The 19829-nt window shown below is 48.9% G+C and overlaps 1 protein-coding gene across 6 annotated transcripts; it reads right to left on the reverse strand.

Moving 5' to 3' along the window:
• Positions 1-1702: 1702 nt before the first annotated feature.
• Positions 1703-15694, reverse strand: TCHP (trichoplein keratin filament binding). 6 transcript variants are annotated; one of them, XM_060119420.1, is made up of 14 exons: positions 15519-15694; positions 14989-15310; positions 14005-14198; positions 13002-13212; positions 12335-12391; positions 10894-10962; positions 10037-10210; positions 9085-9197; positions 8834-8900; positions 7546-7718; positions 6613-6694; positions 5061-5246; positions 4332-4475; positions 1703-3285 (listed from the first exon to the last, which is right to left on the reverse strand). In XM_060119420.1, exons 3-14 carry the CDS (start codon positions 14196-14198, stop codon positions 3253-3255), a joined length of 1503 nt encoding a protein of 500 aa, XP_059975403.1. In that variant the 5' UTR covers positions 14989-15310; positions 15519-15694; the 3' UTR covers positions 1703-3252. The 6 variants fall into 6 exon arrangements, with proteins under 6 accessions (XP_059975403.1, XP_059975402.1, XP_059975401.1 ...); XM_060119419.1 differs by having other exon boundaries at positions 14980-15310; XM_060119418.1 differs by lacking the exon at positions 14989-15310 and having other exon boundaries at positions 15519-15692.
• Between the last annotated feature and the right edge of the window lie 4135 nt (positions 15695-19829).

Raw genomic sequence — 19829 nt, forward strand, 5'->3', positions numbered from 1 at the left:
ACTGGACTGCCAGGGAAGTCCAAGAAACACCATTTCTAAAAGAAAAAAATTAGAAGCCAAATGAGAATGAATAAATAATAATACCATCATTAATACCATTTATATTAGCACCCCAAAAATGAAATACTTATGTATAAAGTCTTAATAAAAAATTAACTTAGGGCTTCCCTGGTGGCACAGTGGTTGAGAGTCCGCCGGCCAATGCAGGCGACACGGGTTCGTGCCCCGGTCTGGGAAGATCCCACATGCTGCAGAGCGGCTGGGCCCGTGAGCCATGGCTGCTGAGCCTGCGCGTCCGGAGCCTGTGCTCCACAACGGGAGAGGCCACAGCAGTGAGAGGCCTGCGTACTGCAAAAAAAAAAAAAAAAATTAAAAAATCACATGCTTATATCCTTTGAGGTAGATTTTTTTTCTACCTTTTAGAACTTCTGAGTGATCATAACATTAAGTCAGAAAGTAAATAACCCTCTAAAATGAAGACATGACAATGTCAAACTCCCTAAAATAAAATTCCATGTGGCTTCACGGCTGAAGTTTGGCAAGGTCAGCAGGCACTGCTAACGTTAATGCTTTTGAAGGCATTATAATGATGCTTTATATTTTATGAAGACTGAAAACTACCTAAAAACCCAGATTGTGAAAAAATATTCATTATATTCATAAGGAAACGTGGATATACTGAATATATTTATGGCACACATGGTTCCTTCAGTCCCACGAGTTACAACTGGCTCTGTGCCCGCCAGTGACTCCTGCTTATCCATGCACTTGTTTGATTCCTGTGCCTGTTCTTGTTCAGCTTTTTAACTTCCCCAGGCCTCGCAGAGCATCCACCCTAAATAGGATATGTGCTGAGGGAGCAAAAAGAGTGAGAATCGTTTACACACAGAACATGTTAGGAATGGCTTCAACACCATCTGTTGTTCTAAAGGAATTGAACCTTGTAGAAGAATCTGCTATAGAATGATCTATAAATCATTAATTTTACAGTAAGTAGAAAAAGGTGCTTAAAACAAAACCAATATATGTGTATGTATATAGCTACAACACAATCAATAGATAAGAGCTAAGAAGAGTATGTGCTATGCCAGAAACAGTAAGACAGTGGAATCTCTAAATCTGGAAACAAAGATTGAGGCCCAGTTTAGAGAGGAAACATTTAAATATATTAGGTGTAGAACCAGTATAATGTAATTTTTAATGCTAATAAGATTCCTGCCAGGCTTCAAAAACAAAAAACTCAAAGAAATAAAAAATATTCGGTAAACCTGCAAGCCATGCAGAGTGGCCAAAAAAACAAAAAGACAGATAATCTGGGGGAATTCCCTGGTGGTCCAGTGATTAGGAGTCTATGCTTTCACTGCTGAGGGCCCGGGTTCAATCCCTGGTCGGGGAACTAAGATCCCACAAGCCGCGCGTGGCGTGGCGGAAAAAAAAAAAATTCTGTCCACATCGATTCTGTCCTGGAGCTTGGACAATGTATGACTGCTGATAATTCCCTGTAGTCTACTTAGAAGAGGCTCCAATGGAAATGAGAGACAATACCACTTTCACAAGAAAAATGAATATAACCTAGAAAATGTGACCATAGAAAATACTCAAACCTGTAAGAGATGTGGATTAAATCAGTAAAAACCTATCATTCTGTACAACCCACTTTTCAGCAATTAATAAAAGCAACAATGACAAAGCTTGGAAGCAATGCTGTCAAACCAGAACTTTATTTCACAATTAATGAACATCGGAAAGAAGGGAAGTAAATATGAGCACACATAATGAAAGTGGTGCTCAGGGGATCATAGCCAAAGAAATGTAAGACAAGGAAGTGAAAAACAGATTAAGGATGCAGTTCGCAGCTCAATTTGTTTTTACAGCACAATGGAAGTGAAAGGCAATGCAGCCCTTAGACTCGGGATTTTTTAATAAACTCTGTTTTAATAACCTGGAACCCAGCCCTGTAATTAGCTGTAATTTACTGAGATATGGAATCTTGAACACAATATAATGAAAACTGAAACCTCAGAGGAGGAACATGAAAAAAATACAAGTCATAAAGATACGATTATTGCTGCAAGGAACTTACAGCTATTTAGAGATAAATCTAGGACTATGTCACATTGATAGAACAGTGGGAAGACAGATTTTTGGCCGATCTGTGGTTGAGTCTGATTTTGTTTTTTCAGGTTCAGTGCCCCTTCCTCTGGGCACATAAATCCCAGAAGGCTGCATATAGCTGAGCCCTTCCCAAGACACTAGAGGTCCAAGGTGTCATGCCAAAAGGTTAGCCAACCAGGTGACCTTCTGAGGTCCCCCTTTTTTTTTTTTTTGCGGTACGCGGGCCTCTCACTGTTGTGGCCTCTCCCGTTGCGGAGCACAGGCTCCGGACGCGCAGGCTCAGCGGCCATGGCTCACGGGCCCAGCTGCTCCGCGGCATGTGGGATCTTCCCAGATCGGGGCATGAACCCGTGTCCCCTGCATCGGCAGGCGGACTCTCAACCACTGCACCACCAGGGAAGCCCCTCTGAGGTCCCTTTTTGAGGCTCAGTTACATACACATTGGGATCATCGCCCCCTGCCCCCATGCAATGCTCTATGGAAATTCTACCAAAATGCTTCTTCAAGGAGGAAAGACTCATTTATCACCACCTTTTTAGAAAGCATCCATGGATGACATCAGACTGTCTCAGGGTTCATAGTTCTTTTCTTCCATAAAACAAGACGTGATCCTTTGGGGACAACTAAATTAATAAATCGTGAAATTAACAAACTGTACCAAGACCCACAAATTTGTTTTCAATAGAATAGTTAAATTTAAATGGCAATTTTAAAAACTGAAAAACTTCTCTATGTCTAGTTGGAGTCCTCACTGGAGGTTGACAATCAGGGGTGAGACAACAGGAAACCATGTATCCTGTCATGGAACACAACGTGTAACTCCTAGCACTGGTTTAGAATCTACATTATGTATCAGCGTATTTATTACAAGACTGTGACAGCACTGTCATCGTGTTCACTACGAAGCCCCTTTTCTAGGATAAGAAAGGCAGCAAAGGGCCTCCTGCTGCACGCTGCAAATCCATCACAGCTTAACGTCTGACCAGACGCTCTCTCTGTTTAACTGTGGAACTGAACAGGCCCACTGAACTATTTTACAGTGACCCGATCGCTGGAACAGAACACGTAAAACGGTCTGGCGGCTGCATGTCAGAGGCCTCACCAGCCTTGCTCTCTGTGCTTACAGTACCAACAGAGTCAGTTCCAAGCGATTCTGGGATGTCCGTAAGGCTGAGAAGAGAAAGAAAACATAAGACTGATTAGGTCAGCAGTCTCTGGGGCGCTGGAAATTAATCTCATTTTAAGAAAGAGCTACAAGCACAGGATAAATGGCTGTTTTCATTTACAGCTGGAAAGTCTCTGACCTTAGGCCTAAATGAGGCCCTCTGTTTTTTTAGGTACCAGCCCTAAGTAACGTTTCACATGGCTCTTTGAGACCTCGATCTGAGACACTCACTGATCCATGATGGAGTAAGTTTAGAAAATGCTATTCCCTGCACCTTGAGATCCCCGGCCAGTTAGGACACTGACGTTCTGCAGCAGGTGTGGCACCTGCTCTGTTTCATCAGCTTCCCAGAGTTTCTGACCACAGAGGAGCTGGCCTCTCTGTTAGAGCGCCAGAGTGGCCCTGCTAAAGGAGGGACAAAGGCGACACGCCTGCTGAGCCCTCAGTCAGTTCCTGGGTGCTTTAGTCATCAGCTCCCTTGAAGCAGGGGTGACAGCCTCTGCTTCTCTGTGATCCCCCGATGCCCCGCATCGGGGGTCACTCAAGTAGTTCGTGAGGCAGGGAAAAGAAGGAAGGAGAGGATCAGATGACAGGGAGGGGGCAACCGCAGGTGCCGAGGGCAGGAGAGGAAGGGAAACAAGCCCCTGGTCACCCCGGTCAGCTGGGCTCTGCTGTCTGGACAGTTAGGACCCAGCACCACTGTGCCTTCACCTCTCACCAGCCACGCCAAAGCTCTTCTTGGATTGTACTCTATCCGGAACAGGGTGGCCAGGCATGCAGCTTAGCAGTCAGGACCTCAGTCCTTGGGCTGCAGTGGCAGGAGCCAGAGCAAAGTCGCCACAAGGGCTGTTTGAGGCCCAATGAAGGACTGAAACAGACGCTGTGTCAAGGTTCCCTACCAGTCGAGAAAGGAAGAAACACACAAAAAGAGGCGCAGGGAAGAATCTGAGCTGCTGGGAAGCAGCCCTGCGCCCTGGGCTGTGAGCAAGCCTGGGGGAGCAGGGCCAGGCTGAGCAGCACAGCAGTAGCGCCGTCCCCTGCGGCTCCCTACCTTGGGCCGGTAGCCCTGCTCGGCCATCATCTTCGCCTCCTGCCGCAGCAGGGCATCTGTGAGCTGCTCTGCCTGCCTCGCCTCTTCTTCCTCCTCCTCTTCCTGCTGGTCCGCTTCCCACGCCTGCAGCTGGCGCTCTGCAACCTGGGCACCAAGAGCAAAGTCACCCGGGACAGGCTACAGGGCAGAACCCTGCCTCTGATCCAGAGGGACTGGCTCAGGTCCCCCCGCTGGAGCATCAGCGCTCAGCACTACTGGTGCAAGTGCCCTCGTGGGAAGGACGTTCATGGTACTGAACAGTACCGTGGTGCTACTGGAGAGGTTACGTGTGTGGTAAAATGCACCTTGTAAAAAGCTCTGGATGTAGCCACGTGTTGGGAAGATCCTTCTGTGTTAACTATTAGGTACTGAATCGAATAAAAAGAGACTTGTGGCCAGTGAGCCAGGTGCTTGCAGATGCAGCCAGGAAAGAAGCAAGGAACGGTAACAGCAGCCTTGTTCCCACAGGAGACGGAGGACCCAGAGCGGGGCTGGAGCTACAACCAGGAGGGTCAGGGTTCCAGCGGGAAATGAAAAGGGATGCTCTGAGCTCCCAAATGTGGGCTTCCTGGACAAGGTCCAGGCCAGGCTGTGGAAATAAGTCAAGGGTCCCTGAACCCTGTGCCATGATGGCGCAGGAACCTCAGCAGGGCCTGCTGCCCGTGCGTTCATCCCAGGGCTCAGCCCCACCTGGGCTTCCAGCTCCTGCTTCCTGGCCGATTTCAGTTCTTCACTCTCCTCTTTCTCACGATGGGCTGACTCCCTTGCCTCCTCAAGATCTCGAATAAGTTGCTCTCTGTGTCTCAGGGATTCCTCTTGCTCCCGTCGGTTTTGTTCAATCTTTTCCTGTATTTGTTGTTGTCTCCCTGTCAGAACCTAACCTCAGTGGAAAGGAAGAGGGAAGATTTTGGTTAGACTTTAACAGATGCCTGTTCTATCAGCCATGGACAGTCTGCAGCTGCAGCTACATGGAGACCCAGCCTAATCCTCAGCCTCAGGCCCAAATACACCAGGATGAAGGCAAGCCCAGACTACGGGATCAGTCCAAACAATCGGCCATGTTTCCCACGCGTCCCCATCGCACACAGAGTGCACGTGGACTGTGCGTATGGAGACAGCTGAGCACCAAAGAGATAAAGCAGGCAGGGATGGAGCTCCGTCCCCAGGACACAGACACATAGCAACAAGGTGACTCTCACTCCCTATCAGTGAGTTCTAGAAAAAGTAAGAAATCACAAGCCACATAGATGGCCAGAGGCAGAGTCTGGGTCATCCCACCAACCTTGTGGATGTAAATTTACTGCTCAAAGCAGCAGAAACCTGCTGTGTTTGATTCTTGGCCAGAGCAGGATTATGTCCAGATGATGGTCAGGACTTGGGAACCAGGAACAGCAGGAAGCCACCTGCCATACCCAGCAGTCATGCTCTCTGGGGGGGACATGTAAAGTGGCCACAAAGAGGAGGAACATTTTAAGTGGGGGAAAAAAATAAAAAGATGCTGGAGAATATCTGGTGTTCACAAAAGTAAAAAAGCACCAGTTGAGACCGGATTTCCCATGGGTTCTAAAATGTAGCATGCTGGCATGCACAGAATATAATTTCCATTTTAAACCACTTTAAGATAACTTCCAATACATGGATAATAAAGACCTTTTTTCCCCCAAAAGATTTCCTTAAATTGGGGTGTGTCTTATAATGCACTACTTATATATGACAAATAAAACAGTCATGTTCCTTAGTCTACTTGTGGTTTTGCACTCCAAGAAAAAAATCCTAAATGTGGAAAAGGCTTCTGCACCAAGATGTTCACTGCAGTAATATATAACAGCTCAAATTCAGAAAAAAAATGGATCCACAAAAGGAAACGGAAAAACAAACTACTGTATACCCACAAGATACATTACACAGCCATCAAAATGACATTTACAAAGAAGATATAATAGTATAATAAAATGATCGAAATCAAATAGCTCAGTATAATATGTAGAGAAAACATTATCCATAGAAACAGAAGCGTAGAAGGAAATAAATAGTGGCTGTGTAGATGATGTAGATGGTGACTGTTTTTTTACTTTTCTGTACTGAATTTTTTCCTAGTAAGCGTATATTACTTTTATAATGATATTGAAAGTCCACTGAAAATGCCCAGAGGGGACTCTGTTCCCAGAACATTTGGCAGGGTCAGCACGTGGTCACCAACCCCAGACACCCGCCCGGCCACCTGCGCCCATTCCCAGATTACCTCGCTCATCAGCCGGTCTCGAGCACTCCTCTCGCGGGCCCACTCTGCCTCTCTCTTTTCCCACATTTCCTTAGCCTCCTCCCTAGGGAGACACAGAGAGGATGACAGCTGGATCCTTACCACCACCAGTGGTAGAAGAGAACCAAAGAAACAACAGCGCTCCAAGGCACCAGGTAGCACACACCTTCTGTGCAGCCGACCTCCAAATAAACTTTCAGCAGATTACAGGGAAGGACAACCACAGAAAGTATTACTATCGTAAGTACTTTAAGTTCCCTTTTTTAACACTCCATCTCCTTACAGAAAGCACTGGTGAAGACATGCATCCAGGACATTTAAACACTGAAGTGAATGAAACCATCAGGGCTGGAGAAGAGGAGGGGCACGCCGGTGCCTGAGCTCTGTCACCATGTTCCTGCGGTCACTCTAGCTCACCCTGTGGCCTGGGCCAAGTGAGTGACTGCCTCGACTCCCCGTGACCCAAGTACTCTGTGACCCCAGCACTGGGCTGGATGTCAGGATTAAACAGGAGGAGGACCGTAGAGCACTTAGCGCAGTGTCTGGCGCACGGTAAGTGCTCAGTGAGCGTTACCTGTTACTCCAGTACTTCAATCTACCAGATTAAGTTTTAAGATCCAGACCCATTCATATAGACCTAAGAAGCATTCAACGTCTCCATAATTTATAACCATTTCCTTTCAAGTTTCTAAGATCTCAGCTGAACAGATCCTTACTCTAAACCCTAAAGGCTTCCACCTTAAATAACCCGAGGGAAACACCCCACAAGCCGGTCCGTTAGCAAAGATGTGCTCCTCACGAACGATGGACAGAGGGACAAGGATGGGAGTTTCAGCAGCAGCAGACAACCCTCATGGTGACCTGCTGACCTGTGGGGATCGAGGCCCAGGTAGAGGCCGGGATGCCACCTCTCACCTCAACAGCATCTGCAGCTCCGCCTCCCGCGCCCTCTCCACTTGCAGCTGCTCCTCGATGACCTGCTTCATCCAGGCCACGTCGGCCTGGGCCTGCTCCCTCCGGGCCAGGTGCACGCGCTGGTTCTCGTCCTCCTCCTCCAGCAGCGCCTGCAGGATGCGCCTGTCTGCCTCCTAGAGGAAGGACGAGGAAGCGCAGTGGGCGCGGTGCACAGCCCTGCAGTAGCAACAGCCTCAGCTCCGCCAGCCAGCCCCTCAGCCCTGAAAGCAGGCGTTCTGGGAAGACATGGGCTGTTTCCAGAGCAGGCAGGGTGTGATCACGTAGGGATGGTTTAGACGCCACAGAGGCCCAGGAGCTTTTCTCTGCCCACAGGGAGAGACCCTCTGCCACCACATCCACATCTCTGCCCTCGGACACATCTGGTAGCACAGCTTTTTAAAACACAATTCACCAGCAATTCCACTTCACGGGATATAAGCTACAGAGACACAAATGCGCAGAGATATATGCACAAAGTGCTCACTGCAGCTGTTCCGTAAGAGGAAAGCCGACTGGGGTGGGAGAGCAACTCTCCTGTCCGGTCTCAGTGAGGGAGCCCATCAAAATACTTGCCAGGAATACCGAGCAGCTAGTCAGAAAGAACAGGCTCAGTCTAAGAACACTGGTCTGGAAGCCTGAGGTGTACTCTTTGTGCTGTGCAATGCCACTTCAAGTACATTTTAAAATGAAACTGAAAGCCCCCCAAACTCACCACTTCCCTGTATGTGTGTGTATGTAAATACAGTTGATTCCTGAACAACATGGGTTTGAACTGTGTGAGTCCACTTACACACAGATTTTTTTCAATAAATATACTACTTGTATTTTTATTTTACAGATCTTTAAATTAACTAAGTGTGGGAAAAGTGTTTGACTAGAGAGTACAGTACATAGACTGAAAGGAACTAGGGTTTGAGTCCTGATTCTAACCAAACTGTTTTAGCTTCCTGCCCTTCAGTGGGTCATTTATCAATTCCTTTGTTTTTGAGGCAGAGAGAGCAGTACACGGGTTTTCAACTCCGTGGGGGTCAGCACCCCAACCCCCACGTGGTTCAGGGGTCAACTGCATATCTAGAAAGATGTACACCCAAACAGACACCTCTGGGAGGGGCAGGGATTGCAGGGGCTGCTGGTCAAGGGGGGATCTCACTTGGTGTTTTCTTATGAGAACGCACCCATTACTAAGCAATGGAAAACATGCTTTTCAAAAGAAAGTGAAAGAAACGCCAGGCTGTCCCTTCAGATTTACCAGTTCCTCTTGGATCTGCTGTGTACGTCTGTTGAGCTGCACGTTATACTGATGTCTCAAAAAGCGTCTAGAAATGAGAAAATATGGGTTGCCTTCAGTGTTTCCTAAAGAATTAAACAGAGGTTAGACAGCTGCTTTCTGCAGATTGTATCCCGTTCGGTTTCAGGGTTACCAGTGCACGTCTGAGAAAGTGAGAGGCTCGCCCGCTTGGGGAAGGCAGGCGAGGGGTTGGGGGTCCTTCTCACACGCACCCCAGCTCTGCCTTCTGCCACGAGGCTGCCATCTGCTTCCGCTCTTCCTCCAGCCTCTCCAGCTCCCAGCGCTGGTTCAGCAGATTCTCCTGCTCCTTCTTTAGTTTGGTGGCCTATGGGTACAAGACGGTAAACCCAGGTAAGCGTGTGAGAATCAGAGTTCCTTCATCCCTCAGCAGACAGGACGCAACAAGGGTGGCCTGGCCACCTGGTGCCAGGATCCCCTTCCACCTCCGGGGCTCTGAGCCCCTTGGCCCAGCTCACTCATTCATCTTCTGGGCCTACCCAACCCTGCCAACAAGGATGAACCCCTGCCCCGTGCTCCCACAGGGCCCTGCACTGTCCAAGCCTATTGTAACTAAACATCTGTCTCTCTGACCTGACACAGCTCCCAGCTGTATCCCTAGCAGCCAGCCCAGTGCTCGGCACTTAGAATACATAGTGGGCACAAAGGATCTAGTTCTTGAATCATTCTGGCCTGGGGAAGGGGGGGAGTGCTCCCCTCGCCTGAATGAGAAGATCCAGCCCCTCAGAGCGACAGTGCACAGTATTCTCAAAACAGCTTCCTGGACCAAAGATCCTCATGGTTTGTGCCTTGAGACCCCCAAACTGCTAGTCTCCCGCGAGAGCTGTGTGCTGGATCATCAGACTAAGTCACGTCTACTAAGAGCACTTGAAATCCTAGTTCTCGGGAGGCTCTCGGACAGCAGGCCTCTCTACACACGTCGGAGGGGACGCGTGTTATCTCCTGACGGTTGACACTCTAGAATCTGGGCACAGAAAGAACCACAGGTGGGAGCACGTGTCAGAAGGAGAGCCCAGCATTGTTTCCCTTCTTAGAATCGCCCCCCCACCCCATATGGTCTCTGTTTAGTGCAGCTTTTTAAACGCCCGTTTCCTAGCAACAAGGAGCTGCAAGCGAGGAGGCCCTGGAGCCAGGGCTCGCCCTCACCTCCATCTCCTTCACCTTCAGCTCCTCCATCTGCTGGCGCAGGGCGTCTGCCTGCAGTTTACCCTCCAGTTGCCTCCTCTCCTCTTCTGCTTTCATCCGTTCCAGCGCTTCCCGTCGGGCCGTTTCATATTCATTTTCATACCGTTTTTCCTTTTCCTCTTCGGCGGCTTCTTGCTGCATGGAGCCAAATGGACCCGGGGGTCAGTGTCTGTAGCATGGAGCTGGCAAAGACCCAGCTCCCCACCACCGGTCAGCAGGCCTCAGAGCCCCGTTCCTCATTCCAACATGTCTGTACCCGAGGAGGCCACGCACTTATCAGCTGTGTGGCCCAGGCAAAGGTGCATCTTCCTGGGCTCGATTCTCACTGTGGGAACCATGGGAGTGGTGCTGCCCTCAGAGACGAAGCTGGGGAGGCTCTCAGCACAGTGCCTGGTACAGAGGAGGGGCTCAAGAACACCAGGGTTCCTTCCCTTCCACAAGTCAACAAAACACTTTCCAAAATGAACCCAGAGGTGAAGCAATGGGTCCACGGAGGTGTGGACTTTTATCCCCAGAGTTGCTGCTATAAACCAAGGTTGAGAGTTTATGACGTAAATTAGATCAAAAGAGGGTGCTGCAACAGAAACAACCTTTAAGGATGCATGTTGCATCTACCATCAACCAGCCCTGGACGCCTTGTCTTATTCTGCCCCTGGGAGTGATCACATAGGATTCTTGTCTGCATAAGAGCAGCAAACATTCAGTTTTAACGTGTTAAGTAAACCGAGAAAAAGTCTATTCCTGTATTGGAGTCATTAACATTGGAAACAAGAAACAAATTTAAAGACATGGAGACAGTCTCCCAACACATACCACACCTGTTTTTTTTCCTCTTTCTGTGTTTCCCAAGAGTTTATCACATGTTTCTTGTGAAGTTCCAATTCAATCTGAGGACGAGAAGGCAGAGAATAAACTTCCTCACTGATTCATTGGACACACATTCACTGCCGAGTACAGTGTCATTGCCTGGAATGTGGCCAGGTGTCTTATAAGGAAGTGCATGGTGACCCCAACATATACAGTCTGAATGCAAGTCAATTAGAAAACCAAAGGACCAATCAGTTCTAAACCATGTCAAGAATTGGAAAAAAGTAACAAACTTTTCTTCCAGTACCCTTGGGGCTGAGCGGGAACAGGTCAGCAGACACTGAAATGGAAATCTAATCTCAAAGGCCACCCTGGTAGGTCTAAAGCCTGCCAGGCCCCAGGGCAGAAGCTGGATGAGGAACAGACTCAACCTTTGGCCTGGCTCCCCAGTACTCCTTCTGTGAAAGAGCAGCTGTAAAAACATGCACTACCTGTATCAATAGATGCAACAAATTGGGGTAATTAATAAGAGATTTGGGTTTAAGCAATCTTTTGGATCAGAAAATGAATTGTACCACTGTCCAAAAGCTTTTGTTTGGGAAATTGTTTATAAAAGTTTTCAATTTCTTCCTCAACTCACACATGTAAACATTTGCAACTAACTTGAATGTTCTGAATAAACATCTGAGTACATGACTTTGGAGGAGCCACTGAAATCTACAAATGGCTGGGGAGAGGAGTCCTCCCAGGTTTAGAGCTAACCGCACAACACTCCAGAGCAGCCAGATGCTCTATTACTTGTGACTGGCAATTTCTACATGAAGTTATGAGTACACAAATTAACACACCAAGTGTATACACAAACTATAAACTGAAATTAATTAATTATATCCTTCATGGGATTCTCTCCCTCTAGCCCAATCTCTGCTGAATAATGTCACCCCAGCCAAGACGCCCCGCTCTCTCCTTGCCCCAAAGCCTGTGGATTTGTCCCCCTTTCTCCTGCCACCCCAGTTCTGACCTTCACCATCACTTGCCTGGGCTGCGGCAGCAACACCTCAATTGACATCACCCCTTCCCGCCCACCTCGACATTACTGCCAAAGCTGCTGCTCCCCAAAATGCAGCTGGGACCCTGTTGCACCCCTGCTTAAAATCACGCAGGCGCTCCCCAGCACTTCCAGGGGAAGACCGTATGAGGCCGTCCAAGGTGGCCCCTTCTGCCTACCCAGCCTCTGCCCTTGGGGTCCCCCCTCCCTATCAGACGTCCCAACCTCACAGCCACTTGTAGCTGTTAACCAAATGAACCAGGTCTTCTGTGTGGGGCTTCTTTTCAAGGTGGCTGGAGTGATCTCTGTTTCACCCCAGCACAAGATGCAAGCTTAAAAACAAGACGGGAAACATGACTTCATCTACTTAGGCAAACCAACAGAAGGATCTCCTTGGTTTTCACCTCTCGAAGTTTGGGGTGGTTCTTTTTCCAGTGTTCATACAAAAGCTGTTCAGCAAGCTGTCAAGAAAACACAAAGAGGGAAGCCTGACGTCACTTTTCCAATCTGTCCACATTTTGGATAACCCACAATAGAAGTCAGCTCAGGCTAAGAGCTCCTCCACTGGCACGCCAGCCCTGTGCCTGCCCTTCAGACCTCCCACATGCCTCACACCCACGGCGCTGGGAGCCAGACACCTGACTGGAAACACGCAGTGCTGACAAATGACTCTTATAATGGTGACAAAAGGGGGCCCAAATCTGATGCTACAGATGGGTCCTAGATATTAAAGATCTGTTTCAAAATATACAACAGGCTTTAAAACAGAGTTTTGGGGATCACCATTGCACACAACTACTTTGGAAGATAAAATATACCACTCCCAGCCTTTTGTGGGACCAGAGAACTAGAATAAAGAAAAAGGACTCAGATGTAATGATTAAGGGGCCAAAGAGAATAGAGATGACTCATAGAAAACACACATAAAGAACAACTCACAGTAAGCACTTTTCCCGACTGGCTCTGGAGTGGACTGCCGTCTCAACAGGTCAGAGCCCCCGAGGGGACCCCATGTGGCATCACTGACAGGCTGGGGACTCCCACTCTGCAGCCTCCTAAAAAGCTACTTACCAGTTTCCTTTGCTCCTCTCGGGCTGACTTCAGATTGCCGTGCTGCTCCCGGATTCTTCTTTCCCTCAAGTTCATGCTCAGCCTCAGCTCCTCCAGTTCTCTGGCCAGCAGGTCCTGCTCCTCCACCAGAAGCTGCCTGAGTCTCTGCCGTCGGGCCTCCAGACACTTCCTCCCCTCCTCCTTCATCTTCTCCCGCTGGTAGGCGTGCATGCTGGGTAAGAAGGAGCCACCATCAACCAGATGTGCTACAGCCGCACAGGGAACACGTGGCTGGTTGTGTGGGTGACAGAGGCTGAGGCAGACAGAATGTGGTGACCCGGGAAGGTTTCTTCCAGCCAAAGTGAACAGAGGTGACAGAACCACTACGCATAATAGAATCTTGTTTTTGCAAGAAGAAAATGTATAATGGGATTATATATGCACGTGTTAACAGTACCAGCTAATATTATTTGAGCAGTTACCGTGTACCAGGTACTACATACCTGGACGGTTTTATTTTAATCATCACATAAATCCTATAAAGTAGGTTCTGTTTTAGCCCCACATCACTGATGAGGAAACTGAGCTCATTCATACAGCAGGTGACACAGGGTTTCTATCTAGGTCTGTCTGACTCCAAAACCTATGCTTTTAAATTTTAACTTCAATGTTTTTACATGTATTTCTACAGAAAATGGGTGTATGTGTGTATATATATTTACACACAAACACAAATGGAAAAGAGTATGGGAGGATATGCACCAGACAGTTCACTGTGGTTCTCTCCTGGGGGTATGGGGTTACAAAGGAGACTTCCACATTCTACATACATTTCTCATCATTTTATCTTTTTCAGTGCAAATGTGTCACTTCACTGATGATTTTTTTTCAATTTACAGTTGGGAAGACATCACTGTGCAGGTAATCCATGCTGTCCAGCCACACTCCCCCAGGTCTTTAAGGTCACATCTCCTGACAGCAAGTGGCCCTCAACCCTAACCGATGGTGGTCACCACACAATTACCTCCTCTGGTAGGAGGCCTTGGAGCTCCATTCTGCCTGTTTGGAGCTGCAGATGTCAGACACCTTGAAGTAGCGGCTGTTCTGATCCCACTGCTGCCGGAGCTGGGCCTCCTGCTCCTGGTGTCGCTGTCGTGCAGCCTGCTGATCTGGGAGCCTCCGGCTGCACCAGGAGGAGGGCAGCGTGGGGAGTGCCATCTGAGGAGAACAGCAGTGGTAAGAATATGGGCCTGCTGCAACCCCTCATCCCTTTAATGCGTGATCCTCACCCCTTGGCTGAACACTGGAATCGCCTGGTAGAGCCTGGGCCCCACTCCAGACCAGTTAAATCAAAAAGTCTTAGTGTAGGCCCCCAGGCACCAGCATTTTAAAAATGACTTGTCATCAGGGCTGCAAATCATCTACTTAAATAAGCGTGGACTGCACCGGGCTGTGAGCCAGACATCATGAAGGGCACTGCAGACAGAGACAGAGAACCAGTCCTGGCAACGCTGGACAAGCACACTGGGGACTTCTATGCTCTGCCTAAGGTAACATAGATAATAATTTAAGGAATACTTGTGTGTGCCAAGCCCTTGACATATACGATCTTTTTCATTGCTACTATGGCCCCATTTTTTGGCAGGTGAGAAAACTTAAGTTCAAAGAGGTAAAATGACTTGCTCAAGATCACAAAACCAGGAAGTGGAGGAAATTTATAAAAGAGCTGGGATCCTAATTTATGTTAGTCTGAGATGAGGGCCCGGGCTCTGTAGACTGCAAGAGACTGCCTGTTGCGACCAACATGCCCTGGCTTCGGCAACCCACAGAGAGTGGCCCAATCCAGGTGTCACATCTGGAAGTGTTCTGGATTAGCATGGATGGAGATCCCTCATCTTACGGATGGAGAAACCACCACCCAGAGAGAGGAATCAATTTGCATGGGTCAAGGAGCAATCTGGGGACACAGCTGGAGACTTGAAAGCAGAACCAGTCTCACTCCGGACACCTTTTCCCCTGGTCCAAAAGCTGCCCTATGTACAGGGTCTACACAGTGCTTGGCTGTGACAATGCTTAAGGAGCTTCTGTTGAATAAGCAAACTCAGAGTCCTCCGATCCCGAAGGAAAATGATCTGCGTGTATGGGCCGAGTTTAGCCTGAGGCTGCCAGTTTATGATCTGTCTTCCGACTGTGGCAGGCTTGACAAACTTTCTTCCTTGCCCTGTGAGCCGCCCGCGGATAAATCTTTGCACCAGGAGTCAGAAAACTTAAGATTCCGGTCTCGGGTCTGCCACCAACAAGCTGGGCTGCTCCCTGAAAAAGTCGCATCCCTGTAACAAAAGCGGTTACAGAGGAAAGTGTCGGACCCAGAGCGCGCGGGGAGCAGAGTGAGAACGGGAAGCCGAACCCCCGGGCTCCCTGCGATCGCGTCCCGCGATGGCGGGCGCGCTTCCCGCCAGCGCGGGGCCGACTGCAGCGGGGCTCTGAGGGTTCCGGCCCCAAAGCCGGCCCCCGGCCGAGCCCAAACCCCCGACTTACGTTTCTCTGCGCCCCGGGATTTTCGAAGGCTGTCCCGGCCCAAGCTGCAGCATGTCCCAACCGAGCCCGGCCCGGCCCGCGGCGACCCTCCCGGGCAGAGCTGCACCTACGCCGGCCGTTTCCCCGCTTGTTGCCGGGGCAACGGGTCGGCGACGGAGCGCCGCGAGGGCCAAGCCTCCTGCAGCGCGATTACTAGACGCGCGGAGAGGAAAAAGAAGGCTGTGTTTTTCTCTGGTGCCCCCGCGTGATGGGCGGGAGCTCAATCGCAAACGTCGCTAGTCCTGGAAACAGGCAAGGAAAGAGGAAAATAATCCATTCACTACACCAAATTCAGGATGAAGGTGGGGATGGGGGGAAATCAGAGGGATATGATAGGGGAGGTGATTATAAGCCAGTGATTTTCAAACCTGGCTGCGCGTGAGAATCATCTCGGGAGCTCTTAAAAATCCAGATGTCCAAACCAAACTCCAGACAAATCCCATCAAGCTCCCTGAGGGTATCAGTGGTTGTCTAAGCCCCCCAGGTGCTTTCGACGTGCAGCCAGCTCGCAGAACCGCTGGCGTCGGTAGGGACGAGTTATTGGTAACTTTCTATTGTCTTAGTGGTGGGTTCAAGTCTGTTCATTCTCTTAGTGTGTTTTATAACTCGCAGATGTTACGTGTATTATGTATCAACTATTCCGTTAAAAAAATAAAAACACCCGCTCTTTGATTCATGCTCTTTTCATTTTCCCATTCTTGTCTTCATTTACTCTCTCCTTCATTCCTTCCTCCCTTTATTCCGTTCTCTGTTTTCCCGGATGCAGCATAATGTCCGGTTGAACAGTGTGGCCTCTGTTGCACCCTCCACCACGCTAGTCATGTGGTCTTGGACAGGTCACTTCATCACTCTGTGCCTCAGTGTCTTCGTTTGTGAAATGAGAATGTTAAAGTAATTGAAAAAGGAGGCCGTGAGACTGGGGAGGCTCTGATGCCTCCGTAGCCTATGCAAGCCAACCTAAACCGAGGCCAGAGCCAATGCACTCGAATCCGAGAAAATGAAACTTACCAATCACCAACAGCCAGCTAGGCATTCCCAAACAAGGCAACCCCTTAAGCGATAGCCAATCAAGTGATTTCCTTGCCTTCACATCTTCTTTCTAAAAACCTCTCTCCTAGATTCTGCCGGTAGAGCGCTCCTGACCACCTTTTCTTCGGTGCTGCCTGATTCAAATCAGTAAGTCTTGAAAATTTTACTGTGCCTCAGTTTAGCTTTTGAAAAGAATACCATCAGGGCTGCTTTCTAGGGTTGCCCTTGTGAGAGGAAATGAAGGTTTAAATGGAGAGGGCCCAGCAGCAGAGCACCTCAGGTGAGCTCAGGTGAGCATCTTAGGTGAGCACTGTCTCTCACATCCCCCTTTACTTGACACATGTTTACTCAGCATCTGCCCTGCCTCATGCATGAGATTCCCCAGGGTTAGCCTCCGATTGGTCCCAACCCTTTTGGCCAAGGTCATGGCCACTCTTCCATATTGTGTCCCCAGTGGAGAAGGGAAGCAGCCAGCCACTCTGATCAACCCAGCCAGAGCTGCCCACACAACAAAAGAGCCCAATAAATAAATACTTGTTGATGGGCCTCCTTGAGTGTGGTAGGAACTTTAGAAACATGTGAATTGTGTTGTGGGAGACTTGCCTTCAGGTCCTGATTTTGTGCCTCTTGGGCAAGGGCCTTCCACTCTCTGGGCCTCAGTTGCCTCATGTGTATAATGGCCTTAAAGGACCAAACAAGCTCCACTACTGGGATCTAGGGCCTAGGGCTTGACTGGCCTGGTCTTGGAAGCCTGAGGCCCCAGGCCATAGCCTCTGGGCCTCTTCTTCTGGGATGGCACTTGCCCAAGGAACCACAGCTTGTAGGTGGTAGAGCCAGGACTTGAACCCAGCTCTGTCTGATTCCAGGTCCTGAACACTCTCTGAAGCACCAAGAGGGTAGGGATCATTACCTTCCCTGCTGTGGCTCCAGTGCCTGGCACAATGTAGGCACTTAAATATTCGTCTAGAATGAATGAGTAGATTCCCCCCAACTTGAGTCCCTTCTTTTTCTCCAAAAGAAAAAGGGAAAGATGGTATTGAAAGACAACAAAAAGAAAGATATAAAGGGACTAACACTGTTTGGATACCTACCATGTGTCAGTTGCTTTTAGATGTAGTTTCTTGTTTAAGCTTCCCTCTAACATGTGAGGTTCCTGCCTGCATTTTGCAGATGAGGAAACTGAGACTCTGAGATCTCAAGCAACTCTCTTGAGGTCACATGGCAAGGGCGACAAGAGTCAGGATTTACACCCAAACTCCAGAGCTTGTAAATCTCTCTTCAGTCTGCTTTTCCAGCAGCTTGTGACTTGCAGATGTAGCTCTTAAAAGAGACCAGCAGATATGGGCCAGCTGGGCCATATAAAGAGTTCAGCAATATTAAATATTTAGTGACAGTTTGATGACTACGGCCCACAGGGGACTAGGAGGGAAAGCCTTGGCAGGCAACCATCGAGGTGGACGCTGCACACACTGGGCCCTGGGCCAGTGCACCATTCCTTGGGGCTGTTCTTGGACTTGTCTTTGGGTGTCCTGGTATGGGAGGAGAAAACAGGAATGGGGAGGTGGCATGATGACATGGGAGCAGCTCCCTATTAGCTGAAACGTGACAGTGCTGGAGGCCATGCAATGCCCTCACTTAATCAGCAGGTGGCGATGCCAAGGCACATTTACCTACACTGGGTTTTCACAGCGTTTCAACATCAACCATCCTGGTTTCTCTCTTCATACCTGAGCTGGGCTCCCCACCCTCCCTAAGACAAGGATGCAGAAGCAGACAGGTGAGCTGAAAGACCCTGGGGCTATGGGGCTGCCTCTCAGAGCCCCAGCTTTGTGTTTTATTAGCACTGAATTGTTTGACTGTTTGACTAGCACTGAATTATTTCATATCTCTGAGCTTCAGTTTTCTCACCTGTAAAATGGGGATAGTAGTGATGGTTTGTTTAACAGCTGCCTCAACCCAGTGCTGGGCACATGATTAGCACTTGATAAGTGATACCTGTTCGTGTTATAATTGCCCCAATGCCTACAGTTTTCTGCATAGCGCCTGCTCAAGTGCTGGGTTTAGTTCCCTTTCTCCTAAGGGAAGGAGCTGAGAAACTGTTACAGGCAGACCTTGGAGATATTGCAGGTTCAGTTCCAGACCCCCACAATAAAGCAAATACCACAATAAAATGAGTCACACAGATTTCTTAGTTTCCATGCATATGTAAGTTACATTTATACTATACAGTAGTTTATTAATTGTGCAACAGCATTATGTCTAAACAAACAATACACACACTTTAATTAAAAAATACTTTATTGGGCTTCCCTGGTGGCGCAGTGGTTGAGAGTCCGCCTGCCGATGCAGGGGACACAGGTTCGTGCCCCTGTCCGGGAAGATCCCACATGCCGCGGAGCAGCCATGGCTGCTGAGCCTGCTTGTCCGGAGCCTGTGCTCCGCAATGGGAGAGGCCACAACAGTGAGAGACCCACGTACCGCAAAACAAACAAACAAAAAAACTTTATTGGGACTTCCGTGGTGTCGCAGTGGTTAAGAATCCTCCTGCCAACGCAGGGGACACAGGTTCGAGCCCTGGTCTGGGAAGATCCCATGTGCCATGGAGAAAGTAAGCCCTTGTGCCACAACTACTGAGCCTGCGCTCTAGAGCCCGAGAGCCACAACTGCTGAGCCCGCGAGCCACAACTACTGAAGCCCACGCGCCTAGAGCCCGTGCTCCGCAACAAGAGAAGCCACCGCCATGAGGAGCCCACGCACTGCGACGAAGTGTAGCCCCTGCTTGCCGTAACTAAAGCTGGCGTGCAGCAAAGAAACCCAACACAGCCAAAAAATAAATAAAATAAAATAAAATAAAAACTTTATTGATAAAAAATGCCAACCATCATCTGAGCCTCAGCATGTCATGATCTTTTTGCAATACTCACATCAAAGATCACCGATCGAGGACTTCCCTGGCAGTCCAGTGGTTAAGATTGCACTTCCAATGCAGGGGGCGCAGGTTCGATCCCTAGTTGGGAACTAAGATCCCACATGCTTCGCCGAAGTGCAGCCAAAAAATGAAACCCCGAGAAACAAAAAACAGATCACCGGTCACAGATGACCATATCAAATATAATAATAATGGAAAAGTTTGAAATATTGTGAGAATTACCAGTGTCTTGGTGACACAGAGACATGAAGTGAGCAAAGTCTGTTGGAAAAATGACACCGACAGGCTCGCTTGACGCAGGGTTGCCACAAACC

This window comes from Mesoplodon densirostris, chromosome 15 (assembly GCF_025265405.1).
Source record: "Mesoplodon densirostris isolate mMesDen1 chromosome 15, mMesDen1 primary haplotype, whole genome shotgun sequence".
Classification (NCBI taxonomy): Eukaryota; Metazoa; Chordata; class Mammalia; order Artiodactyla; family Ziphiidae; genus Mesoplodon; species Mesoplodon densirostris.

Coding starts and splice junctions, on each gene's coding strand:
- TCHP (XM_060119416.1), bottom strand. CDS start 14,858: ATGCTAATCCAGAACACTTCCAGATGTGACACCTGGATTGGGCCACTC. Junction 10,963..12,334: donor ACCACCCCAAACTTCGAGAG/GTGAAAACCAAG, acceptor TCTCGTCCTCAG/ATTGAATTGGAACTTCACAA. Junction 6,695..7,545: donor GAGCTGCAGATGCTGTTGAG/GTGAGAGGTGGC, acceptor GTGTCTCCCTAG/GGAGGAGGCTAAGGAAATGT.